Raw genomic sequence first — 27,657 nt, 5'->3', positions numbered from 1 at the left:
TTCTTAAAATAAACGGACAATACAAGTCATGTTAAAGATTGAGTGATTTCAAAGCAAACAGAATTTTAATAAGCAATCAGGCATGTTGCAATTTGTTGGCTTGACCTAGGAAGTAAATGTACGCTCGGTAAATGATCTATATAGCCCCAGAAAGGGAAGTCCATTCGAGGACTAAGTGCCTATCAGGGGCGGATCTAGCTTTCAGGAAACGGGGGGGGGTTTGTGGTTGATGGGCGTCCTGAAGGGATGCCCTGCTCATGGGGTCCACCGGAAATCGATGTAATTGTTTAACAATAGATGGATAGACGGATGGCGCAATACTCGTCCAGGATTTTTGGGGGGGTTTTTGGTGGGGGTGGGGCGGTGGGGGAGGCCTACTCATTTCCCCGGCATTTCACTAGTAGTTCCATCATTAGTCCACGGCTGAACGGGGGGGGTCCGCCCCTGCCTATTGTTACAGTAATTGATTGATTGGGCCAACGTCGCGCGCACGTGTACAGGGATTGCACCTCACGTTTTTCAATGGTTCCTCGCTGCGTTAAAAGAACTATTAGTATTACCAAGTACCAGCTGAGCATGCACTGTTAAAATGCCGTATGATACAGTGTCAGAAAAACCCCTTGCGTTGTCCAAACTCTGAGACAAATTATTCTTCAACCAGTTTTTGTCTTGCACCTATTGGGAGCATTACTTCCTTACGTGGATTCGAACCTCCGACTGCCTTCTTACTAGTGCTGACGCCTTACTCCACTAATGCGGTCTGAACCTCTCCCTGTGTCCTGATTTGATAATTTATGTAAGTGCGGGTGAAGAGGGAGCCAATCAATAAACGGAGAATGAACTTGATCCATTTTGAGCGCGCTGAAGCCAAGCGACCGCATCCCGCCCTCCCCGGTGATCCATCGTGGGCTGGGTTCAAGCAGCGCTTACCCCTGCTTGGCTCCCAACCGGTACCGCGGCGGTGCAAGGGACACGGTCCAAATCGCACGCTAATCGATTGCCTGCAATGCTCCACGGACCCATTTCCCTAATGACTTTGTTCCACAATAGGTGTTCGATTCGGGGGCAGGGGAGTTCATTCTTCAACGAGCAAGATTGAACAAAATGGACCCTATAAGAGACTAAGGGGAGCAGTGACGTCATTAGTAAAGCTGCTTACACCGTCTTGTGTCTTTTACCGATGGCGTCATCGACAGCTAGCTAGGTTCACAGATTCCAGCCATGATCATACCAATATCATCAATTTCTGGGACTGACTAGCAAACCAGCTCAAATCGGACAATCCGAAACCCTTCTTGAGCCCTGTAAACAACAAAACGGGGCTGATTTCAGGAAAACGCGTACAGTACAGCATGATTTTCTGGACAGCGAAAGCAACTTGACCAGCTTGTGAGAGGCCGTTTATGACTGTTAATCGGAGCATTTGAAATATGGCACGTACATTTGAAACCGAGCATTCAGATTAGCCTGTTTGGTATTTCAAAAAAGACAAGGCCATTATGCGTTCGAATCGGCGTATTGCTGCGCTGATATGGCAGACCATGCGCGCGCGTATCGTTGTTCCCGAATGACCTCGGACGCGCTTCACGTTGGGCATGCGCTGTTAGAACTCCGAACTATCTCGTTATTTTCTGTTTATCAACTCAATGAAAAGCGCCCCTCACACGCACTGGGCCATAACGTTACTGCATGTACATGTACGCTAAAGACACTTAGAAATGTAAATGTAGGCAAACACATCTTATAAATTGTTGTTCTTTCTTTTTTAATGACTGCTGCCGCCTTTGACAGCGGGATATTTAACGACTTGGGACCCAAGTCAGGCAACGAAAAGGCCGGAGGCATATTACTTATAGACAACTCCGAAAATCAGTCGTAAGCTTGGGCTGTTTTGGTTTTATTCGAAAATTACTGGAGTTTCAATCCGGCCTCATACGAGGCCCAAAACGGCCAGAAAAAAAAAAGAAAATCACACGGAATTTGTAGGAATTACCTACATCTGTTGGAGACAGGATCACCGGATATGCCCTCCCTCGAATCTGTCGAAAGCAAAAGGTAATCCAAACGAGATCCAATCCAGCGCCTATTCAGCCAAAAACAGCTGAATTATTTCGTGGAGGAAATATTAATTATGTCCTAAACTTGGATGGCCATGTATCGATGGTAATAAATGACCATTACGGGGAGCGTGCCCGGACGGCCAACGAGGGAGGGTAGACATATGCCGTTCGGCCGGCCGGGCTAATTGCGATGGTATCATCAGATGAGTCTTGTTTTCCGGATTTCCCGGAGTCGAGATGGGTTGAGATACGAAGCTGGAAGCTCGGCATTAGAAACACTCAATCATTTGGCGAGGCGTGACTTTCGTGCAAGATGGACTTTCAAGTGCGTCACTATACAGTGCGGTCGTTGCTAGGATGGTCAGGAGGGTCCTTGAACAATCAGCACTCAAGGTGGGCCGAGTATATTTTCCCAACCTTTAGCTCGGGTTCGAATCCCGCGAAAGGCAGCAGGTGGATTTGGGTGTTATGTTCTCGCATGAATCCGTGAGTTCCCCTCACTGTTAGGGGTTTCCACGTTTGTATTACAGCTTTTAAAGATCGTCTTCTATCGCTTTTTAAGGTTGCCTTGGTAACACTGTATACCAGCAGTAAGAATGGAAGTGTGCATTCGCTGAAGAAACCACACCTCAATTAGGACATATAAGGTCGTGCATCTTGGCTCATCCAATTTAAATGAATTACAACTCATTGGTAATAACTTTCATAGAGGATACAAAATTATTTCTTTCGTAAGAACATTACATTCTGATGCCAGTGACAATCATTCACGATAGCATGAGTTTTTAACAAGTTTGCACAAAGACGTCGAGGTTTCTTTTGTTATAGTCTGGTGTCGTTCTAGCGGTCCTGTCTACAGTTTAAAGTAGGCCTAATGTTTTCTTTACAATTAGTTTCGAGAGCAAGCTTTACCATCTTCATTCAAAGCCTATACTTAAAAACAATCTACAAGTTCAGATCTTTTTTTTCCTCCAAAGTGTAGTCAGCATGTGCCAACAAGCGTGCCCAAGCGTCTAAATGAAAGTCCAGACTGCGACAATGATTCAAGCATAGTGCAGAGTAATATATCTGTCTGAACGCCGCCGACTATATACGAATAGCAGCGTTACCAGACACCTCAAGTCCGTCGTGAAGTTGATGCTGGACCACGGTCGCAGGTGCAAGAGTGGCAGTTGGAGGAGGAAGTTATAGCTTCAATCTGCCCACTTATCCCGTCATTTTAGAGCTGTCAGAGATTATGTTGCCTTTTATGCAGACGCTGTTGTCTTCTCCTTTGATGTGAAATACTAAGTTTCTAAACGGTTCAAGCGAATGAGTCGACCAAACTATCAAGTCACCAAAAGTCCACTCACGGCTTCCGTTCAAAGCGTTTTTAAAGCAAATTGCTGTTTTGATGTTTATAGGCAACAGTTTTATTATTACTTATAGCAAACATTTCAGTGACTAAACTAAATCTTCCTGTTTACATACATGTAGAAGTTCAAACAGCCGTAGACAATTTCCATTAAGTAAAAGTAGGTAGATTTGGAAGTATATTTCTTAAAGTATGTCGTAAAAATCGGAACAGAACATTTCCCAAATCGTAGAGAATGCGATATTCGTTTATATACTCGATGCAGTGCTTGAATTTCATTTTTAATTCAGATCTAAAATTGCTGTGTGATCAAATTGCGATATGGCGAACAATCTCAGGTTGTCATCAGTCCAGTTTTCCCGTCAAACCTCGCACGATCTCGTCACAAAAATCTTTGAGTTCGGTTTCCTTGAATCGGGATCGCCTTATCACAACAATCCAGCTCCCGCCCACCACGATACAGTGCTTGAAATTTACGTCTTGCAAAATGCCCCTTCGGGACGCTTACATCCGACCGTCCACTTGCTTGGAAATGACGAACCGTGACTTGGCTGTTCCCGCCAATTTCTGTTCATCTGTCGCCTGCTTACAGCGCGCGGTGCGTAGTCAGGGCGAAACATGAGAGCGGTACGTGCGCGTGCACATAATTCCAGCTGGCTATTACCGTGATCACCTTACCCGAAGAGAAGCTCTAATTACCGGACTGCAATTGGTCTTAAGAGGCCGAGAAAATGCTCCACCGGGCCTGGCTGAAGGAGCGAAGGACGTGGGACGATCGGCGGAGTTGAGACGGACAGCAGAAGCGGCATTATGGTGTCTTGTGAGCGAAGTTAACCTGCTATGCCTGGAAGACCATTGTCCACCACTTGATAGATTTATTATAAGAAATACCAGGCTCCCTGTAAGCGATGAGCGGGAGAAAGTTTAGATACATTATTGCCAGTGACCTTGGACCTGGCGAAGTTTGTTTTCAGGGGATTGAAAGTAAAAAAAAAAAGGTTAAAAAGGTTCGGGGATTAACATTAATTTTGCATTCTGAACGCCGTTTTAACTTTGCCTGCATTTAAAGAGATATCTAGCGTTTTAGATTCTAAAAGTTGACGTTCTGACTCCTAGAGGTTCAAATAAGAGTACAATTTTGGCTAATCCTTTGTTTCATGCTGCTAAGCCTTCACCACAATAATGATCGTATTTTCAATTATGATGGTCATTAAAAGAGCTGGACTGGAGACGTTTTCTCCTCGTCTTGACTGGATGGCTGTTTTGATTACAGAGACCTTTACTCCCTCCAGAATGCACAAGCACAGCGCCTGCTACTTTGCCAGCAGTTGGGAATCCATTAGCATGTCGGTATGAAAGCCAACCTTCAAGTTGACCTAATTCAAACGAGCAAGTCGTTTCTCGGCCCTTACTCCAGAAAGAAAAGCCATTTACGGAGCCTACACTACGCCTAGGCCTATTCCCGTAATCTCTAGTCAGTCGTTTTTTAGCTGCCGAATCGCGAAACGCTATTAAGTACATGTATAAAGACTTGGAGGTTAAAACTTGGAAAAATCATATCCGTAAATGATCTTGTTTGACTTGTAGTGCGCCCTCTTGGCCAAACCTTTTCAAGTTTATATAGTCCATCGCTGACCCGGTTTCCACGCACTTTCAGCTTTACCGCCTGTCCCATCTTTCCAGAAACCGCATCTGGCTTCGTTTTTTTTTTTCCTTTCATAAAGTTGCCCCACTTTGCAGCGAGGTGCCGTCATCGATCAAGAGAAAACGGGCAGGAGGGGGAGCTCTCGAGAGACGTTTTTAGCGGGAATTTATGAATGGATAACAACACCTGCCCGGTCGATATTACAAATCGTTTTCCTACGCGGGAGGAGGCGAATCGCAGAGCACACGAGAATCTCTTCCATTAACTCGGCACACGGAGAACTTGTCTAAACACTCCAGGTTATGAGGAATGAAGCGCGATACATGTTCAACTTTGCGATTCTTTGGTAAACAGAAAGATCTAGTGACGGCCGGCACGACTTGGCAAAGTAACTCGGCGACTGTCTCTTTTACTTCAGTCTTGTCACATCAGTTGAAGCGCCTTGCTGTTTGCGCATCACCGCCGCGCAAGTAGAAAATGTTTCACATCTATTCACGCATCTCAAGAGGTGCCCAGGGGGCGCTAGTTAGAATTGGAATTGGAAAGAAAATGGCACGCGCACGCATGCGCGCTACCAGCTTAGGGATCCCTCGCAAAACAAAGCGCCTTTAACCTTTCACTTTCCAATCTTAACGCTCACAAAAATGAAGCACATGACAAAAACTACAACTGTGTTTACATAATTCCTTTTATTATCCAACTTAACACAGCTCTGAGAAATCCAATGTTGTGGAAACTGAGAGAACATCAAACCAGCAACGTATCATCAAATCCTTGGCCCGTCTTGCCCAGTTAGCGTCCCATATAGGGATATCAACAGGAACAGAAAATAGACGGCTGGTCTGCAGCTCACAATAAAAAAAAACACACAAACAAATTTGCAAGTTTTGATGAAGTAGCGGGCCACGTTGGGTAAAGCCTGACCACTTCATTCCATGTTATGATGGATGTCCCCTCAGCAGCTCTATGTGATGACCACGGCCCCTGACCTCTTCAAGCGACAAGCACGCAGCAGCCCCCTGCTTTCTTGATCTTGACCTCGGCAACGCGGCTGAAGAACTTGGCTTTGACGATGACGGGCTGCTTGGGCAGAAGACCCTTACCCAAGACTTTGTAGTAGCCCTGGAAACCAAGTATGCAAATCTTCCAAATCAGACTACCAGTATCTTCCTAAAGATATGATTCGGCATCAATCTAGCAGCAAAAGTTACACTTCTGAATGAACTCAGCCAAATTTCACAGAGAATTCTTTTAATCAGCACAAGTCAGCTGAGAAAGTACTCCATGGACAATCAACAACGACGGCGTTTAGGCCAGGAACCTGTGTCTGCTTAGCAAATTTTCAGCTCTGCAATTCCATGACTGCCCCATCTATTACAGATTAACCCTAATCCCAATACGAGATTCTGTTTTCTCATGGCGTCATGTCGAATTCAACTGAACCTTACGACTGATGTTTCAACCAGAGCTGGTGGGTTGGCATTGGACACGGCAAAGGTCATTTTGAATAGCTTATTTTACATAAATGCGCGTGAAAAAAATAAAGGCAACCAATTGTGGGGGGCTGGCTTAATTCCTAAAATCCTGCAGAACTTAACTGACTCTGCAAATATAATTGAAGGCTAGTGTTCCGTGGAACGGACAGATCCCGTTTGTGCTGATACACACTGTACTAACTGGAAGGTGTCTCATCAAGCCACCTGTCCAGTGGACAAACCAGAACGAATTTTGGGATAGTTTTGCTTGTTCGAAATTTCCAGCCCACATTTTTATACCCAAATCTTTAATACTTGTGAACGAAGCTTCACATTTCTTTCCAAAGTACATCTGGGGACAGTGGAAATACGGCCTCAGATGGCACCAAGGGGCCAAGATTAAGAAGTTCTACTCACCGCTTGAACGACATCGATGATGGGTGCCTTTTCTGTGTTCTTGGCGTAGTGCGTTCGGGTCTGTTCGCTGACCAGCGACCAAATCTTGTCCACGTTGATGGCTGGCTTGAAGTACTTGTTGCGTGTCAGATGGAAGTGCCTCATTCCAACCTTTCCAAAATAACCTGGATGGCTGTGGGCATGCAGGAAGGGGTATGAGAGATGTGCTATGAATTCAAAGGACCCATTTTTGTCAATTTGGGCAGTTTTCAGTAACTAACAATCTTAAGATCTGTACCTTGGACATGACAATGCTCCTCAGCAGTGAGCACTTCTAAACGGAAGGATTTCTACCCAAAAGATTCAAACAACTACATGTACTACATGTTCGCACTGCTGTTGAAGTGAGCAGTACATGGCAAGGTAAAAACACATCTTGTAATGTCTTCCAGAAGTCCTTTTACAAGTCTAGTCAAAAGTAACGGGGTGAACAATGAAAAAGGAATAGCACTGTCAAAGTTACTTGACTAGCGAGTGACCTGACACTATATGACTTGTGGTTGACTTGCTGGGACTGAGAGTGGACTTTACTCCAACAGTCGCAGAGAGCCGCATTCCCTCAACAATATGACCCTTCGGAAGCCCTCTCAAGATCCCACTGAATGTTACGGCTTACTATTTGTCAAAGTTGATCCTGTGGTGGTGCTGCCCACCAGCATTGCCACGGCCACCGGGGTGTTTGCGGTGCTTGCCGATGCGCCCGTGGCCGTGACTGACATGACCACGGAGCTTTCTTGTCTTCTTGCGATGCTTCAACACCGACTGCAGGTGAAGAGAAAACAAGAACAGAGTTTACTAGGGTTGAGGAAGGGATCACAACAAAGCTTTGTATTTCTATAAATGTAAGTGATGGTCCTGATGGTTCCATGTTGACAGTATAAACATGGAAACTGCTGAATGACGATAAACCGATTAACCCTAACCCCTTGGCCTCTTACTAGGAACCATCCTGAATTCTCGTAATCCTCAGATTTTCAACATGGGAAAATTGCATTCAGCCCAAATCCTCCAAAATCGTTTAAAATTTCTTGAAAATGTCATTTGGAGGTGTGCCAAACTGCCCAAATCCTTCAAAAGCCTCCAGCAATTCCTGTCATTATGTTGAGGCGGTGCGAATGGCACTCTTGAGCTGTGCAGTTGATTCAAAAGAAATATCTGGCTGAATTTGTGCTTGACTAAGCACAAACATAAGGTCTAATCCACGACCTTCATGTATGGTATCCTTTGAAATCAGCCATGCACTTTTGCGATATACCCTGAATCCTCCAAATTTCTCCACTTTAATTGAGCAGTATTTAAGAAATTATAGAAATTCATTCTTGAAGATGTAACGTTAGACATTTTTCTGGTGTTTGAATTAGAGCATGAAAACAGAATTATTCACAAACCAGACTTGTTTGTTTTCAGTTTTAAAATAATTTTTGTCAAAAAGACTACTAAACTTCAGCTAAAATGAACACTATGTAAGTTTTTCTAAATAAGTAATGTTTGTCACTCTGTGGACAGACACTGTGACGTACGTTATTCCTTTATTAGCTATCCTCAACTTCCGGTGTAAGATAACCTAACTAAAGAAATAAAAAGCCATAGGTTTTGACACATTTCTCAAATGTTATACCTGTAGTACATATGTTTTAACAGATGAAGTGCTTTTCTCTATGAGAGTAGTATTTTAGATTACCTGAAAACAGTTATGTGCTTGTCCCACCAGAACCTAAATATAGCCCCCTAATTAATATAAGCTGGACGTTTTTATCAAGGTCCTGATTATTTCAACAATAAACAACCAAATCCTATTTAACTGTGTAAACAATATCTCCACAATTATACATATATCAGTAAAATTGTTAAAGTTCATTTCTTGACTCTCAGCACTGTTAAAGAAAGAGATGATTTTGGTTATGTGCAAATGTATCCATTAGGGTGGACAGACCCATATGTACGTATGCAAAGCACATAAATTTGTAAGGCAACCGATGGGAAGATCACCACAAATTTTAGACATTTGTATTCGATACTGTCCAAGCTTTGAACTAAGGATAGTTGGAGACAAATTACACTGTCCTTTTACGGATGATTACAGATTTTTGTCAAGTTGGTTTTGGATGAAGACCCACCATGTTGGATAGATGGCGAACGAAAGACCGCTTTCTACGATATTTCACGAGAACAAATGAGATCACCGTCTTTCTTGAAACAAAAGAACGAGGTTGAAAGGAAGCCTGTGGTTTTACGTGCACCATTAAATTACCGAAAACAGAATTTAAAATGAAAGATTGTTAATCTGCATTATTTTGTATGTCATTTCATGAACGTCAAGAGTATAAACTGTAGATTTTTTCATTAAACCTGAAAAGGAGGGTCTAAAGTAACCTTTATCATTCCATTTTAATTCTCTACGAAAAGCTCACTAGGGCCACACAGGGAACGATCAACTCAAAATATTATCAAACTTCCTACGAGGAATCTGGGTCAAAGAGTTGACAAGCAAGAAAAGGTGAGGATATATTTTTACCGTTAATTAGATATTTCAATGGTTGCTGTTATTTTGAAAGAGTTTAAGTGTTCTTTAAAATCCTAAAACGTAGTCTTCCTCCCTAAATGCTGCTGAACAGACGTTCAGCGGTTTACGACCCTTGTGCGTGGGAAATAAAAAGAAAGTAATATCAAAGATGGCGCCCTTCCCGCTTTAAAGAAAGAGTAGTCTCTTATGCGAAAAATGACTGCTTCTAACATCATGTCTATCGCTTAGCTAGCTCTGCTTGCTTTTGTCCCAGAATTTACCGCCATTTCGGGATGGAACAGTCCGATACTCCAACTCCGGAGGCTAAGACTCCGGAGCTGGCGAAGGAAAAAGAGGAACCACAAAAGCCTGCAGAGGAAGATTGGTCTTTCGGAACCGTCTGCAAAGTGTGCAACGGTGACTTACTAACCCGCGAGCCAAAATTGATGCCGTGTCTGCACACCGTTTGCAAGCAGTGCGTTCTGAATGTCACCAATGCTGAGAAACAAGGTAAGGAATTGCACGCTTTAAGATTTCAAAAATATTATATGCATCTCAGTCATGTATCTGGCTGATTGTTTTCGGTTCTAAACAAGCATGACATGCATGACAAGCAGCAAAGTAAAATGGTATTTTTTGTCACAATTAATTATCCTTGTTATCATTTAGACAAAAAACACTTGACATGCTCGACAGACGTTTGCCCTTTTAAAATGTCATGAACATGATGAATGTTTGCAATGAGTCAAAGCTAACATTTCAAAATGAAAAGGGCAAAAGCCTGTCGAGTATCGTGAAGCCCGAAACGTGAAAAGCAATGTACATGTAACAACTTCACCCTGCCATGCCCGGGCAGTTTAGTAGAGGTCAGTCATTTTCCCCATATGCTACTGCGTCCACGTGTCACTTTTTTTTTTGCAGCCAGCATCAGAAAGCCTTTTTCACGTATCACACAAGCTCAGGAGACTTACATGTGCATGTAACAGAGGAGAAGAAATTCATGACAACAACGTCATGAACGTTGTGTAACGTTTGGCAAATGGATGCTGACAATTGTTATTGTTGTAGACAAATTGGTCCCCTCTGGCTTTGTTCACTTAGTCGGGCGGGGGCACTAAAATTAACATGGCGACGGAATGGGAAGTGGGCTAATTGCATGACTTAGCAAAATGGCTGGCCATCATAACAAACTGACAATCATCACTGAACGTGACAAAAGAAAATCATTTTCTCATGAGTCTTGTAGACAGTAGCTTAAACTACCCAGGGGCATTCTTTTTCCCCCCCACCAGTGGATGCCTGTGCCCCCTCCCCTGGGTGCCCATCCGCCCATTGAAATCTGTCAATAGTCTCCATTGAAATGTACGTGTACAAAATGTAGCTGCAGTTAATTTTCATGTGGTGCCTCCTTTTGAAAATGTGTGCATCCCTGGGTGGCCCCCTTGGTGAAAAGTCATTCTGTACATGTGATTCCAAATACTTGTTTCTTACTTACAGTGTAACTGTCCTATAAACGTTTACATCTAATGTACATGTATGTTTAAGCAAAATGACTTTTGGAGTTTCTGTTTTTTGTAAATTGGCCAAAAACTAAATGCATCTTTTTCCTAGATGTGGATCACACTGTAAGTGCACGCACGTACAGTATGTTGCATAACAGAAATGTACGCGTATGTGACGTAATGGGTTCGTCAACTGTGCAGTGCGAGGGATCTTTGCTGATTGCTCGCAGTACAGCTGAAAAACTTGGCTCAAAACTTACTTAACTTTTACTTGTTAATGCACTGAAATTGTTATTTATGAACTAATTTTCTTCAAATCAAGAAGTTCTTAATAAGAAAACCAGCTTGCTACAATGGCTCTGCCTGATATTTTACAAGAAAAAAAATCGCTATTTGGAACCGGTGAAACCGACTCAAAACTAAAAGTGTTGTCACTTCTGACGATCCCCAACGTCCAGATTAAAAGCTTAGATTTTGAAAGTAATTTTGTAGTTTTTCCAAATACAGAAGGTGGTCGACTGACCATATTTCACCGGAATTGTAGGATTTTGATGACCAATCTTGCCTTCATTTCAACACGTGCAAATTTGACTCCAGGAGTCTAAAGAAAGTGCCCAGGAAATACCTCAGATAGCACCACAGAGCATCTAGAATCCAAAATTTCCCGGAGCCTTTAAGCAGGCCCCAACCCCACGCCACAATGGCTTCGTGCTCCACGCTCACATCATGTGCCGCCCTGCTATAATTTTAGGCTGTGGAGTACACTGTCCTAGTTACATGTAGGCCACTGCTTGTCAGATTGATGGATGCTTCACGTACAGTATTGTTCACTTCCTGTCATGCCTGTATTGCCTTTCAGGCTGTCGCTGCCCAATCTGCCGCCAAGATTGTCGGAATATCAACGAGATCATTGACAACTACTTTATCACTGGGGGAGCCTCCGCAACCTCGGCAGAGTCCAGTGTCAAAGATGCTGGTGTCTGTCTGTGTGACGACCAATCTGAGGTCTCAGCATTCTGCCAGGACTGTATGGAGTGGCTTTGTGAACCCTGTGTGCAGGTAAATAATGAAGGACTTATCCCGATTCCGTCTCAGTTTTCAGCTTCAAGCAAGAATTTTGTGTCCACTCCTTCCCTAATTCCACCCACCCCTTCCCAAGCTTCACCTTCCCCTTCCTTAACTCCACCCTCCCCTTTCCTAACTCCACCCACTCCTTCTCTGGCTCCACCCACCCCTTCCCCAACTCTGCTGACCTGTTCTCAACTCCACCCTCCCCTTCCCTAACTCCACCCACTCCTTCTCTGGCTCCACCCACCCCTTCCCCAACTCTGCTGACCTGTTCTCAACTCCACCCACCCCTTCCCCAACTCTGCTGACCTGTTCTCAACTCCACCCACCCCTTGCCTAACTCCACCCACTCCTTCTCAGGCTCCACCCACCCCTTCCCCAACTCTGCTGACCTGTTCTCAACTCCACCCACCCCTTGCCTAACTCCACCCACTCCTTCTCTGGCTCCACCCACTCCTTCCCCAACTCTGCCAACCTGTTCTCAACTCCACCCATCCCTTCCCTAACTCCACCCATCCCTTCCCCACTTCAGTCCGCCTTTCTCCCAACTCCACCTACCGCTTCCTTATGTCTGCCCGCCTCTTTGCACAATCCCACCCACGCTTCCCCCGAGTCCTTGCTCCCCTTTCTTACTTATTCTTATCATTTTCAATCAACCACAGCACACGGTACGTTCCATTCCTCTTTCGCTACCAACATGTACTTTGAAATTTCCTCATTTCATTCAAAAGGTGTCAATTTTGTTCCGTTATTTCCTCCTTCAAACACTGTCAGACATGTCAGAAGAAAGAGCTGATAATTTTGTTGCACACCAGTCCATAGAAATCTGCAAAAATGACGTGTTCCCAACCTCCACTACCTTCCAGTTTATTGTCCTGGATGAGCGTCGGTCAGAGTGTTTCTCTTGTTTGTCCAAACAAAAGAAGGTGGCATTCTTTATGAAAGCCATACAGGTGGGACTGATGATATCAGGCCACTTGTAGCACCCAGAATGACCCTCTAAGATCCAGTCTAGTCAGGAGTTGAGATCAATCTCCGACCCAGAGATTTGACAGTATTCGTGATTCCCGTTTTATGCAAGCACTTTGCATGTAATGTTTGAATTGCATACACCAATATTGTCTGATCCTTGCTGCAGAGACCAACGTGGAGCATACTGGTACATTAAAGTTTGTTTAGAAGACATGTTCTTGGAAGGTATCAGGTGATTCCCACCTGTCAGTGTTCACTAATGTTATTCTACATGTACCGGTATATTCTCATGATCATTTAGGAGTGTAACAAAACCACGCCGTCGTGATATGATACATATCATGATACGTGGGTTACGGTTCACGGATGCGATTTTGCTTGACCTCGGGTCAGTGTGAGGTGAAAAATAAATGCATTTTACATTGCTTTGCATAGCAAAAGTGTGTTCACCTCTGGTTGTTTTTCAAGAAGTCATGCACAAGTTGCATCCTCCTATACATGGTCGATATGTTTCACGATGCGTATCTTATGAAAAACAAAATAAACAATTGAAGCATGCCCGTACAATGGAAACGAATCCATACATGGTCAGTACATTTACTATCTCTCTTTTTCTACATAAACAGATGGAAAGATACGTACAGGTACATGTACATGCAGTTTTTCATGTCGTGTGTTATGACTACGTACATGTACATGTGTCCCATATCATTTCTGAACTCAGAAAAGGTCTGTCAGTGAGCATTTATGTTGTAATGTAGATCAGAAGTTTCATGTACATGTAACATGTCGATGAGCATTGGTACTTGTACACGTACATGTACACATATGTACTTCATTTCTGGTAATGACACCAAGAATTCCTCAACTGGGCACCTTAGGTACTGTAAGCTCACAAGCCTGAGGAAACCTGTAGAGAAGAGATATTGAGAAGCAGTTACAGTTTTAGAGGTGGGAGGAAAAACTCAGAGGAGTGTTCTGGGTTAAAACCCACCAAAAACCCAGTACCCAACCCACATGTGGATTGAGCTGGAGTTCGAACCCAGGATGCAGATGTGGAAGGCCAACTACACCAAGCTAACTCCCCATGAAAAACAGACATGTCTACACTTGTTTCTAACAAAATGTTTTGGTTTATTTGCACGGTAAGCAAATGTCGGCATATAGGAGGGAGGGAATCCACTGACCAGTTCTTGTGTGGCTCCATGAATGTACATGTACGCGTCATGCTTACAGTACTTGTACATGTAACTTAGCAGACCTGTATCAGTCGTACAAGATTTCTACGCAGCCAAAATGAATGTAGTTTTACTGTCCCCCAAGCCAGCACGAACAGTACCACACTCCGTGCGAGGTACTGTACACGTAGCCTTCAACACATTTCTATGAAGGTCGTTTTATCATTTTCCCAAACAAACATTATTAACAAAGTAAAGATGTGCCTGGCTGATCTTAAACATGTGTTTGACCACTTACTGCCGGGTGCTTTTAAAAATGCTCGGCACACACACGGGAGATTTTCAAGATTTTTAGTTTACAAAATTCTTCAAAAATTTATCATTTCATTTAACATGGACGTTTACACCCACATGAATGACTGTTTGGTGGCTACTCAAAGCTGACAGGCAACCTTCATTGACTCCTGAGTATTTGAGCCAGGCCTGCTGCCCTGTAAAGAGAGCCCAGAATTGTGAGGTGTTGCATAATTTCCTTTGTCTCCAGTGAATGCAAGTGGTGTCTTTTCAAACGTGTCTGGATTAGCATGAAGCGGTGCTGTGTTGCTAATCAATGGGGCCCTGGAGCACTTTTGTCTGCAGTGCTAATCCGTGGGCGCGCTATGCCCAACACAGTGGTATACTGTTTAAAAACAGTGCCGGATTACCTTCGAAAAATACAAGCCGAAAAATGCTGGCAATTCCCAGCTGCAGGTCTTATGTTCCAAGTACTGTCTTTTGTTACACGGACCAGCTTTTTTGTCCAATTTCAGGCAGCCCGGCTCTAGACTGGCTCAAGGGAATGGACGCGGCTAATGCCCAAGCACTTAATTCATCCCCATTCATACACCTGTTTTAGTCAGAGAGTCAAAAGAAGTCAATACATACATACTGGTATGACGGATTTCCAACCATTTGTTCTAGAATTTACTTTCATTTTCCCGAACACCCCCGTCCATTTTATTTTATAGTTGTCCAAAAGAATCTCCTGATATGGACTTGGTGCTTGCATGGGGAGCCACGTGCACACAGACTCTTCACCAATCAGGACTGATTAAACTGTCTCTTATCCAGGTGCCAGGGCATGGTTGACGCAGCTGGCATTATCACTTCCCAGCAGGCATTGTAAAATGTTAATACAGAGCCAAGTTGCTCTTTATCGAACTGGAAGACTGTCTGAGATAAAAGAATCAATTTTGTGGAAAACATGATAAGAACTAGTATCATGCTAGTCAAACCATTTTTTTTTGTAGCAAAGAAATTGAGAGCATTTCGGCAGCGTACTGTAACTCACTGGGCAGTGTTTCAGCACTCAGCTATTGCATTATGCTTTCAGGCTCATCAGCGTGTACGCGTCACCAAGGACCACGTGATCAAGCCGAGGTCAGAGGTGGCGGGCACCTCGGGGGAGGGAAGTAACGGCAGTGGACGGAACGAGCAGAAGCCGTTGTTTTGTTCGGTCCATCGACAGGAGCAACTCAAGCTGTACTGTGAGACTTGTGAGAAATTGACGTGCAGAGATTGCCAACTTCAGGAGCATAAAGAACACAAGTAAGCGCTCCTGGTGCTGGTGGTTATTAATATTACTGTTAGTTATTGCGCCGATGACATCATCGAACAAAGGTATTATTACTCTTGAACAAAAGAGCAAAGACTACAAGTTGAGGGGACAATAGATCTAACAAGTACGGTACGGTACGGCTGGAAGGGAGAGGGGATGGAAAGGGATCTGTTCTAAGATGGCCGGGATGAGCAAAGTATACACTTAATTATGACTCGAACACCTGCTCATCTAATCATAGAATGGAGAAAGAAAATATAAATGTGAAAATCAGCTTGTAAAGTGAAAACTTTTCTTTTGGACCGTTTGAAGATTGGACAAATCTCTTTACTCTTAATGGTCAGGAGTGTTTTAGTGTAATGTTTAATGCATGGTCGCTGAAGTGTACCGTGTTATTCCTCTTGCTATCAAATTGTAGGATGTCAGCCTTTGTAAATATTTTTCTTTTATTTTCATATTTTGTGCAGTATTTTGACAATTTTTTGACCACAACCGAAACTTCTTTTTATTTTTTTATTCCACCGTATTTGTATACATATTTCTAATGTGTTTTTTAATAAAGTGACATTCTCGCAATTTGACTTGTGGGCCATGATAAAAGTGTAGTGAACCAACATCTACATTGAATATATTTGCGTATGTACAAAGATAGAGATACAGCCAGTCATGCCAGTAGGCTTGTGTGAAATTCTGCCATCGTTCAAATGTATGCAAGTCATATAGAACAAAAGGCATGTCTTAAAGCACTTTTAAACTGCCCATGTACATGCCCATGCCCATGCCCATGCACTAGTTTTGGAATACGGGCCAGACTCTCAACAGAAATTTGAAGTTGGATTCATTTTGAATTACTCCCATCAAATTTTGGATTTTTTTTCTCTAAACTACTGGATCAGGCTACAAGTGCAGGGTAGTGAGACTTTTGTTTGAGGAAGCGTAGCTGGAGCTGTACATGTAAAGGACACAAGTATAATATATGCAGAACCTGAAACTTGTAAAACGAAACAGGCATTTTGTGACGGCTATCAAGAGTGAAAGCCCGCACGACAGTTATGCTTGGTTTCATTTTCTCACACTCAAGAGTTGCTGGGAAAGAAGACGGCCCCAAACCCCCATATCTATAAGAGCAAGCAAAAGTTGGCATGAATTTACACGTTTGTACAGCGAGGGCACTGTATGAAACGTAAAATTTGTCACTTCCCAAGAAGATGACTACATGTATTTGTATGAATATGATACATGTATGTACTGTGGGTTCCCATGCGGAACTGCAACAACAAATTGTTTCGGTGGTGGATACCCAGGCCTGCAGACCAGGTTTTGGTCATGGTTTCTGTTTCATTTCACTGCCAACGGGAAGAGATGGTAAATTGATACTGCTTCAACTGGCCAACCACGTGGCTGTGTTGTGCAAGATTTTTAAGTAGTGATACATTATTTCGACATTTTTTAGACATTATTAATTGTAGATATGTAGATCAAAGCTGGGGCATCTAAACCGAGCAATGTTTATTGTTTTAGAAATCACTTTTGTTCTTGGGAAGTACACGGATGCCAAAATGGAAAACACAGTCTGTAACAGGCATCGTTTACAATAGAAATGAATGCCAGATTGCAACAATCAAAACATCAAGCCTCTAAAAGGGGCAGTTTCATTCAAACATTTGGGAAAATCGATAAATGGAATCGGAACTTATTTCATTTTAAACATTTAAACCCGTAAATGTCCCCCCTTAGTATGTACTTAAATGTGGCTGGATTTAAGCCTTTTGTCCCTGTGCAACAGAAAGATGATTTGAGCAATTTCATTCCAATAGCTCCGTATGAAGTACATGTACATGTGCATCGCTATCGTCAACTATTTGAAAAATTTAAGTTTCAAGTTACATATCTTGAACTACTTGGTTTTGTGTCCCTGTGACAGAAATTGAACCTGTCTAGGGAGTTTTTTCTAAAGAAAGGAATTTTAAATCAAATTGGCATTCTAGGCTGTACATATTGTACTTTGATAGTTTGTTCTACTCACTGTAGATCACTACATGTGCCTCAAGCCCATATGCATTTTTGTTTTTTTTTTCATTCCCGGTAAAATCTTTCACATCCTGTCGGTGTAGGTTTCAAACAACATGCACATTGTACACAGTGTTATAGTTACGCCGGTTGGGGATATCCACCACAGCGTTCTACCGTCCAGCACTAAGCTTGATGAAACAGCCCACTGACCGGCTCAGAAATCCTTAAAAATCTCAGAAAACATTAGTCGCTGTGAAAATTTCATTTTTTTACCTGGAAGAATTAAAAAAAAAAAATTGAAATCGGAATCAATTTTGAAAGTCACTGAAATGTGATCTAGAGTCCCCTTAAGAGAGCCCCTGGACCCCTGTCCGTGACCCGTGAGACTCCAGTTGCTTTGATCCCTCCGTTCGCCATTACTAGATTGTCCTGCTCTAAAATATGGCTGGCTATAAAACTGATTGTACATGAAGGTATTTATCTTCTTTTCTCTGTGTGTGCATTGTGCAAGGTTTTACAAGTAACCCACTGGTGTGTATATTGTATGTACATGTTACCAGCACTCAATTTTCACTGCCTCAACCCTAACAATCCCAAAGAGGCAAAACTCCTACACCAGGGTTTGTTGGAATCTTTTAGGATGAGTACTGCACTGGTATGGTGGCTGTGTTTTATGTGGGATAAGGCATACCATTATAACAAAATCCACCTGTTTTTGTGCCCTCATTACTACATGGTGTTGGGATTTGCTAGGATGTGGCAGGTTGCTAGTCGCTAGGGAGTTAAGAGTTGGAAAGCAGTCTAACCCTTACAAGATATCATGCCAGCACAAACGCATGTGAACCTCTGCCTGGTAATCCTTCAGAAACTTTCCAAGGACTTTGATGAAGATGCAGCCCATCCTCTTGGCCGTGAACACGAGGCTTGCTGTCTCTGAGAGGATTATGTGCCAAGACTTGGCATCCTGTCACTCAGAATGACTGGTTACTTTGACAGTGTTGTGTACTAAAATGGATTCATGTACATGGACAAGCCCACACTTCAGTGCATTGTAATCATTGCCGGTAGCAGTATCTTCTCTTCATTTACTGGGCATAATTTAACCAGTAATTGAATCTTCAATCTGTAAGCCTTGAGGAAGGAGATCATTTCTGAAATCTCTTGATACAACAATGAATTAAGAGAGGTCTGTGTATCTCTGTTTCCTCTTCAGTGTTTACCGGTCCTCAAATGCCTCTGGTTTTTATTTTACACCGTACACAAAGATAAGTTTTGCTGGTGAAAATAAATAAGTCTTAGCCAGATTGACTGTGAATTGTTCAAATTCTTTTGCACGCCAGGTATCAGTTTGTTGGGGAGATTGCGACCCGACAGAAGTCAGCCTTGCGCATCCTGCTGGGGAAGCTTGGGGAGAAACAGAACTACGTCCAGCAAACGAAGAAGCACATCCTGTCCAAGGGGGAGCAATTGCAGACCAACGAGGAACAGGTCACCCAGGAGATTCGCAACCTCGTCTTCAGGTCAGGGGGCTGATACCGAGGAATAGAGAGGCACCAAAATTTTTTTTAAGTTGGGTGTAGGTCCACTCAGCTTGGAAATTGACTGAAAGCAAATATTTGTAAGCTTTCAGTTAAAAATTGGGAGTGGTTGTATACATGCAAATCATTTGAAAAAGGGAATGGATTGTGCGCATTCAGGGGTAAATGTAATTTGTCACACCCTCTTATTCCTTCCCTGGTGTGTGGTAACAGTTGTGAATATCAGTGTAGACTGATGGTGGTTTTCGTTACCAATTACAGGTTGGTGAATGACATTACTCAGAGAGGCAAGAAACTTCTAAGTGACTTAAAGGGCGTCTGCGATGCCCGGCGTAAGATGTTTGACCAGCAGATCCTTGAAGTGCACCGGGTGGAGCAGGCCATCGAGCATGCTGTAGACTTTACCAAGCGTGCCCTGCACTCCGATAACATCACCGCCCTGCTCTACAGTCAGAAGGTCATAGTTCACCAGCTCGTCTTCCTGTTACGCATCATGTGCACACGACAGCCAATCGCGGGACTGGACATCAAATTCCTGGCCAACATGCAAAACTTACCCAACTTCTCTCAGCTGTGGACATTAGTGGTCCACGACCCGCTCCAAGCTGGAAACAGCGGGGTAGGGCCACCCACGGCCGCCCCATCTGGATCACACCTCCCTGGGCCCCACCCACAGGGTGGGCAGGTTCCCCCTGAGTTGTTAGTCGGTGGGCGAATGCGTTCCCCTGGCTCCCGTCCCCTGTCGGCGCAAGAGCTACAGCAGAAGATCAACCTCCAGCAACTGATGAACAGGCGGCAAAACAGCCTGGAAGCCAACCACCACAGTCCCCAGGGCCGCCCAGGGGAACCCCCCCACCCAGCCTTCCAGCAGCCCCAAGGTGGCCCCCCACCACTCTCTATCGGTCCCCATCCCCAGAGATTACCCAACCAGGCCACGTATCGCATCTTCCCCAAGAGTCCCAGTGCCATGGCCTTCCGGCCGGCTCCTCCTCAAAAGTACAACTACCCTCCCCCCAACATCACCATCAATCAGATGTCTAAGCAGATGCTCTCTCAAGTTGGGATCAACACGGCGGAGACAATCCCCAACATACCTCCAATCCTACCTCCCCGATCCAGCACGGAACAGTCCGTATCCCTTAGCCGTAGTAACACTCCAAGCTCACCTCTGCTTGTGAGCCCTGCAAGCAGTGGAGATGAACAAGCCCAAGGTACGTGAGCAAAAACACAAACTCCCCAGAGGAAGTTTTCAAAGCTTGATTAATTTATTCATCAGGAATCAGTCACTTTCTTGCTCAGTACTTAAAACTTTCAGGAGGTGCCGCTCATGTTTAATAGGTAACATTGGTTGGGCTACGTCTTCTTGAATCCTACAAAATCCTCCAAAATCTGCTGATTTCAGAAGAATTTAAAGTAGTTGAGGTTTTAGTGTTTACTAGCCGCCGAGTCAAGAATTTCCCTTTAGTTGTTCTTTATATCGCAGTGAACTACATTCCATCCACAATTCTCAAAACTTCACTTGTGTGCGTGAGTTGTCACCCCTGTATTCACCTCTTTGTCATTTGATCGGTCTGTAAAGGCAACTTCATGTCATTTTTTGCGGGGGGGGGGTTACTTTCAGGTAATGGGGCTCGCATCAAAGGAGAAGGCAGTAATTCTAGAGAAGGTCGAGCAAGCTGCAGTGTGGTGGATGGCCAGCGGAGGAACAATAACTTCTCTCCTCAGAGCCTGTCATCAGGGTCATCCCAAGTGGATGTCAATCATGCTGGAACAGCAAGCAATAGGTAGGGGCTCTGTGGTTGGGTGCCAGACTGGGTTAACCTGGGTTGAGCTGTGTGGTTTCAGCTGGGGTGGAATTGGGTTGGGGTGTGTTGGGGTGCCAGACTGGGTTAACCTGGGTTGAGCTGTGTGGTTTCAGCTGGGGTGGAATTGGGTTGGGGTATGTTGGGGTGCCAGACTGGGTTAACCTGGGTTGAGCTGTGTGGTTTCAGCTGAGGTGGAATTGAGTTGGGGTGTGTTGGGGTGCCAGACTGGGTTAACCTGGGTTGAACTGTGTGATTTCAGCTGAGGTGGAATTGGGTTGGGGTATGTTGGGGTGCCAGACTGGGTTAACCTGGGTTGAGCTGTGTGGTTTCAGCTGGGGTGGAATAGGGTTGGGGTGTGTTGGGGTGCCAGACTGGGTTAACCTGGGTTGAGCTGTGTGGTTTCAGCTGGGGTGGAATTGGGTTGGGGTGTGTTGGGGTGCCAGACTGGGTTAACCTGGGTTGAACTGTGTTGTTTCAGATGGGGTTGAATTGGGTAGGGTGGTATGTTTGGATGTCATAGGAATGAGCTCTATAAATACCTGCTCATCTCTTATCATGGACACGGATGAAAATAAGTGTGGCATGTTGTACCTCTTCAAAACACAGGTGTTGTTGCTTTGCAAGATGTGTAACATTTGATGGTGCCTTTCATTTTTAGTAGCCTTGATTTAACCGACTCGCACCAAACTGTCCTCAAAGACGAGTCAAGTCGCAGCAGTTGTATGATGGGAAACGACACTCCCGTCAAGATCAAACAGGAGCCAGGCATTCAGGATTCAGAGGTACAGTTGTTGATTCTACTCAAAGGTTTCATGACCCCACGATAAATTTGTCAAAAAAAGCAATCTTTTAAAAGTCCAAAGCGTTGAATGCTGCCTTCTTCAGTTGAATTTGACATTGATAGCTAAACATCTCCAATCCCCTGGATATTTGCAGGAATACCCTCAGCAGTCGCACCTCAATGACTGCCAAGAGAATGGCGGTAAGCACATGTCGCCCCGCGGCCACAACTCGGATCCCAACGAGGACTGGTGCGCCGTGTGTCACAACGGTGGGGACCTCCTCTGCTGTGATAGTTGTCCACGGGTCTATCACCTGTATTGTCACATTCCATCTCTCTCAGTGACACCAAGGTAAAATGAATTGATTCAATGAACCCTGACGAAGAGCTGAATATTTCAGTGGACAGACTAGAGCCCTGATACTGTGTTTCACCTATACCCAGCAAGAAATGAGACCCAGGGGTACCCCCCGAACACGTCCAATCCCTATACACATTCCAGACTATTGTTACTTAACACATCCCCCCCGCCAAGATGTCTGAAAGGAATTCCCCAGATTCCTGCGAGACAATGACCAACACAAAGCAGGGGGGGTTCTCTCCGTCTCATACCTTGCTGCATATGGTTTCACTGTTCAAGTAATACCGATGCCATATTTTTTCCTGATGTCAATTGTTCCTTTTGTACGATTTCCATCCAGTGATTCCTGGGTGTGCACCCTCTGTCAGTCGCCGGACAACATCGCCAACCCCAGGAGCCAATCACCTTCAAATAGTGGGCGGAAACGACGAATCAGTTCAGCACTACCAGAGAGGGAAAAGATGGTAGGTCAGGTCAAAGGTCGCAGAGGGCTCTTAAGTCAATGATAAAGAATGGTTTTGATAGCATGGCAAATTAGGACTGTGCAGTGCGAAATGGTATTGCTCGGCAAGCATGGTGTATTTGTAACCATCAGCACCTTCAAACCATATTGAAATAATCTTACATACGTGTATGTCAACAACATCGAGTGCAAAGTTCTTGTCTGGCATAGTTCTTGTCTTGGTGGCATAGTTCTTGTCTTGATGGCAAAGCACTTGTCTTGATGGCAAAGCACTTGTCTTGATGGCACAGCACTTGTCTTGATGGCATAGTTCTTGTCTTGATGGCATAGTACTTGTCTTGATGGCAAAGCACTTGTCTTGATGGCATAGTACTTGTCTTGATGGCATAGTACTTGTCTTGGTGGCATAGTTCTTGTCTTGATGGCAAAGCACTTGTCTTGATGGCACAGCACTTGTCTTGATGGCACAGCACTTGTCTTGATGGCATAGTTCTTGTCTTGATGGCATAGTACTTGTCTTCTTGGCATAGTACTTTTACTAACAGCAGAGTACCGTTATTCATGGTAGGGTAAAAGCATTGCAAGGTATTCACCTCAGAACTTGAAAGATTGTCCCCGGATATTTCTTACTTCACGTTACCGCCGATTGTTTTCTTTTTCAGCTATGTGAGAAAATTCTTTTAGAAGTTTACTGCAGCGAAGATAGTATACCATTCCATGAGCCAGTCAGCCGATCGGTAAGTCAGTCCACATAAAAATCTGACCACATCCAAATGTTATGACTGTGGCTGGATATAATATTTACCTCTATGGAAGCCATTGGTTAGTGGCTGCTGTCACTTCCTGTAGATGTGTATTGCACATAGCCATAGCCAGTAGACTTGGACAGAGCCCAGCTTTGTACAAATGACTAACCAGCTTTAAACAGTAAATACTTCAAATAGCAATATTGGGTTTAAAAGTGCCTAAGAGCATTTCAAATAAACTATGAGTCAGTTTATTGAAGGCTACAAAAGTATCTTCTACTTTCAATGTTTTCTCTAATCAGGTACCTAACTATCACAAGATTATTCAGCACCCAATGGAGTTGAGCACAATTCGAAGCAGGCTCCAGACCTCGCACTTCAACCATTACCAGACCATTCTAGAGTTTGTTGACGACTTCAAGTTGATGATTCGTAACTGCCACGTGTACAACGGGGTAGGTATCAGGCCACGAGTGTGGACAATTACGTTTGATGTACTTTAAAGTGCAGATCTATTTTTTTAAAGACACAGGTTTGTTGGATTTCAAACTGAAGGTTCGCAACTTGCATTTGTAAATAAGGAGTAGGTGTTGGGCTACGGCAGTGGAAAAATATACGTGATGTGCTCGACGTTGTTTAGGATAGTACTTTTAATTAGGCTCCATAACAGGTGCTTTGCTGCTACCAGATGTACAGTGCAGTTGATTTGAGGCCAGAGTAGTGGAAATTTATGTTTGATGTGCTTGAGAAGTAACAGATATTTTTTCACAAAGGCAACACGAATTTCCCGTTAAACTTGTCAATAAACTGGCTTGCGGTGTCTGTTCAATCTTGCAAAAGTTGGGTGTGGGTGAGAACAGAGACCAGAGTGACCTCTATCATGGGGGGCAGCCATCTTGCTTTTCTACCATTTAAAGTAATGTAACCAAACTGAGGCTGAAAGGAAAAATTGTCTGTTCCCTTTTATCAATATGTGAAGTTGTTTTACTATTGCCAATGGGTCTACAGGGAACAAGACAAACATGATAAAGGTCTGGAAGATCAATATCCTGCCTTCCTCTTTATAGGAATGTCTCGCATCGCAGCTTGCGACTTCAAACAGATCCGTCGTTTGTTTCATTTCCTCATTTTTTCACACAGGAGGAATCGGAAATCGGCCGGACTGCCACAGCCTTGGACCGAAGCTTCAACGAGCTGATGGGGCGACATCTGCCCGACTACACCCACCTGCTGGAGAGGGTGGAAGACAACTCCCCCCTCACCATGCCGGCCCGCCCCGCCAGTAGCGGGGAGGACGGTGAGAGACGACGCAAGCGGAAACCCGACAAAGTCTATCACCACATAGCAACACCTCCACCGATGCACATCAAATGATAACACCACCCGCCTAAACAAAAACAATGACATCAACATCACCACTACTCACTTTCAGAAATGTCCAGGTTGATTGGAGACAAGATGTTGGTTGTATTTCCCAAGCCCTGCCCCAACTGGGCTTCCCCTATCACATCAGACGAGTGTGGGTTAAAGGAACTGTTAGTCTTGCTTCAAGACAGTAATGGGGTTCTTTTTTCATACCAAGCAGTTGACTTGAACTGCAGAGGTTTTGTGAAGGTCTAGCGCGGAATTACAGCGTTTATGGTTTGCCAGAATTGTGGATGTATGTAGCGGTAATTTGCACTGTACAGTGTGTGCGCAATGAGGCAGTCTGAATAACGTTGCTGTGCATAGGGAAAGAGCCCTGCCGCTTTTTTCAAACTTTAAGCACAATCTGTGTCAAATTTTGCAAGCCAGTAATGTCCCAAACCATTCACACTTGACCTTGTTGTTAGCTTCCTGTAACTTGTGATATGAGCCAAGTCACTGGAGTTCACATGCAATACTGCTGCCTTGAATTAAGACTAGCTACATGACCTGTGTAATAAGGCAAACCTCTGTCAGCTTTGAAACCAGTGTCAGGTGAGGTTTTTCTGCAAGTACAAAATGAAACATCCTAACACGAAGCATTGTGACCCTTGTCTCATCCAGGACAGGCAGGTTGAAAACCTATTCATAGAACAGGGTAACCATGGTAACATTTGTTAATGCGGCTGGTATCTTTAAAGGCTGCTTTTTATCTTTCTAGGCCACTGAGATTTATTCCATGGTCGCGCTATGACGTTTTAAATTCATGTTTCTCTTCGTGATTTTAGCCTAAAAGTAGATCTGCGCCATCTTTGCAACAGTTTTTGTTTGTTTGTTCTGCAAAGGACTGGAGGGCAGATTTTCAAATACCTTGTTCAGAATCCTTTCTAAAGATGATTGAGAAAGACTAAATTTTGATGTGAAAATAGAACAAAATTCAAATAGCAGTCCATATTTTTGACAAGAATCAAATCTGTTGTAAATACGTAGCTTCTTTTCTTAATATAGAATCTGTGTACAGAATGCAATTGTGTAGTTTTAGTGTGGTAAAACTTAGAAAGGATTATGGACTGGCTTAGCGGAGTTTTGGAGGGGCTGGCTGCAGATTTTTAGTATTTCTGGTCTGCAGAACATGGCACATACCCTGTGGAACAAAATCACTGGTCTGCAAGATGGCAGCCATGCAAACCCTCCATGCTAAGCACAGGAGTGCATTGAATGGTAAAGAAATGCTAGTAAAAACTGTGAACTATTATTTGCTTCACCTGTGGGTGGCCAAGGTTTGCTCGATTGCAGTTAGTCTGGGTACTGATTACATCACTCTGTTCATTTGGTGCGCTCTCTGATGGGAACCAGTTGTTGATGACGGATTTGAAACCCCACAGGAAACCGTACATGTAAGCAAAGTCCAACACCGTCAGTACATACATGTAGGCCTATGGTCAGATCGCAGTCAGTGAAGCAGCTCAGAAAATCACAGAATTCTAGGTTTCAGGGCATAAAGTCCAACCCTGCTTATTCCATGACGATCAACCACGATATTTTTAGAAATTTCCCCCAAAGTTGGCTTTTATCACTTGATTTTGTAGATAGCGTGCTGGCTGGTACCAGATGGAAACTACATTGTGCAGTATAACTGTAGCATGTACGCATCGGCTTATGTCATAAATTGGCATCAGCCATTTTTTTAACCAATTAAGGGTGCTGTAGCCTTTCTTTCCAAGTAGAGTAGGACAGAATTGGGCTACATCATATATTTTTATGAAAGAATAAACCGTAAATCACATTGGTGCATAAAACCTTTGCCAATGCCATTATATATGAATCAGAGAAAGGTAATTAATGCAAATCAGCACAGCAGAGGAAAAAGTGATTGGCTGCCTATTGATGCTTCAAAAGGATGAGCAAGTCTCATTGGTAGACTATTGAAGTCATGAATATGTATCTTATGTTAATTACAGTTGTCATGCCATGACTGTTCACAGCATATGAGTGATTGTTGTAGATGTTGTGGTTTGTTACATCAGAAATCAGCGAGCTTAGTTTTTCCGAGTATTTGAATTCTTTGCCTGAAGAATGTATTAGTACCGTATTCTAATACAAAAAGGAACAAATTTGTATAAATTCAAAATTTACGACCACTGCAAAATTGAAGATCTTGTTGCCCATAATTTTTCATTAATTAGAAGGTAAATGTGTCTGGCACCCTGACTCTTCCTTATCCATCCATTGCCAAATGGTGGTTTTTAGCAGAGGTCTCAATTGAATGACACGGTGCTGACTGATGAAATGGACCCTTGATGTCACTCGTCTTTACACATCTACATGTATCTTTTGTTTTATATTTTTCAGACCAGTCGCTTAAAGGTCGCCAGCATTTTGGTCAAAAATTAGTCCAACTTATGCTTTGTATTGTAGAATCACACTTTCCCCATTTTGCTTCATTGTTTTATATTCCTAAAACTACTTTAGCTGCCAAGAGTTTCAAGTTTTGTAACAACGGCCAGGCACGTGAAATTCAATCCAGAAAGATATTCCAAAAGATAGGGTCATTCCTTCTCTCCCCCAAAGAAAAATTTCATTTTCATTCACAGTGTTCAGTTTTCTTTCTTAAGGAAAAATATTTTTAGAAAATATGTAGTTTCTGAAATAAAAAGTTTGGGTCTGCAAATGTGTTTGCATTGCTGAACGTTATTCGACTTCCAAAACTCGGACTGCCCAGATCAAGAATTTCAC

At 43.6% G+C, this 27,657-nt stretch overlaps 2 protein-coding genes across 4 annotated transcripts; one reads left to right on the top strand and one right to left on the bottom strand.

The window, feature by feature from the left end:
• Positions 1–5,729: 5,729 nt before the first annotated feature.
• Positions 5,730–9,216, bottom strand: rpl27a (ribosomal protein L27a). Its single transcript, XM_022227053.2, has 4 exons — positions 9,108–9,216; positions 7,607–7,752; positions 6,952–7,123; positions 5,730–6,181 (listed from the first exon to the last, which is right to left on the bottom strand). Exons 1-4 carry the CDS (start codon positions 9,108–9,110, stop codon positions 6,053–6,055), a joined length of 450 nt encoding a protein of 149 aa, XP_022082745.1. The 5' UTR covers positions 9,111–9,216; the 3' UTR covers positions 5,730–6,052.
• A 30-nt stretch (positions 9,217–9,246) lies between these two features.
• Positions 9,247–27,592, top strand: LOC110974964 (transcription intermediary factor 1-alpha-like). 3 transcript variants are annotated; one of them, XM_087130420.1, is made up of 13 exons: positions 9,247–9,487; positions 9,768–10,003; positions 11,855–12,054; positions 15,586–15,800; positions 19,164–19,343; positions 19,623–20,572; positions 20,983–21,145; positions 21,825–21,948; positions 22,103–22,299; positions 22,649–22,772; positions 23,434–23,508; positions 23,820–23,972; positions 24,658–27,592. In XM_087130420.1, the coding sequence occupies exons 2-13, from the start codon at positions 9,787–9,789 to the stop codon at positions 24,889–24,891; spliced, it is 2,832 nt and encodes a 943-aa protein (XP_086986546.1). In that variant the 5' UTR covers positions 9,247–9,487; positions 9,768–9,786; the 3' UTR covers positions 24,892–27,592. The 3 variants fall into 3 exon arrangements, with proteins under 3 accessions (XP_086986546.1, XP_086986547.1, XP_086986545.1); XM_087130421.1 differs by lacking the exon at positions 9,247–9,487 and having other exon boundaries at positions 9,659–10,003; positions 21,828–21,948; XM_087130419.1 differs by lacking the exon at positions 9,247–9,487 and having other exon boundaries at positions 9,659–10,003.
• Positions 27,593–27,657: the final 65 nt, after the last annotated feature.

The sequence above is a fragment of the Acanthaster planci genome, linkage group LG20, assembly GCF_054643075.1.
Source record: "Acanthaster planci isolate LZ-2023a linkage group LG20, COTS_SCS, whole genome shotgun sequence".
Lineage (NCBI taxonomy): Eukaryota > Metazoa > Echinodermata > Asteroidea > Valvatida > Acanthasteridae > Acanthaster > Acanthaster planci.
Note: the sequence above shows the minus strand (reverse complement) of the source record. Positions and strands in the feature narration are given on the sequence as shown.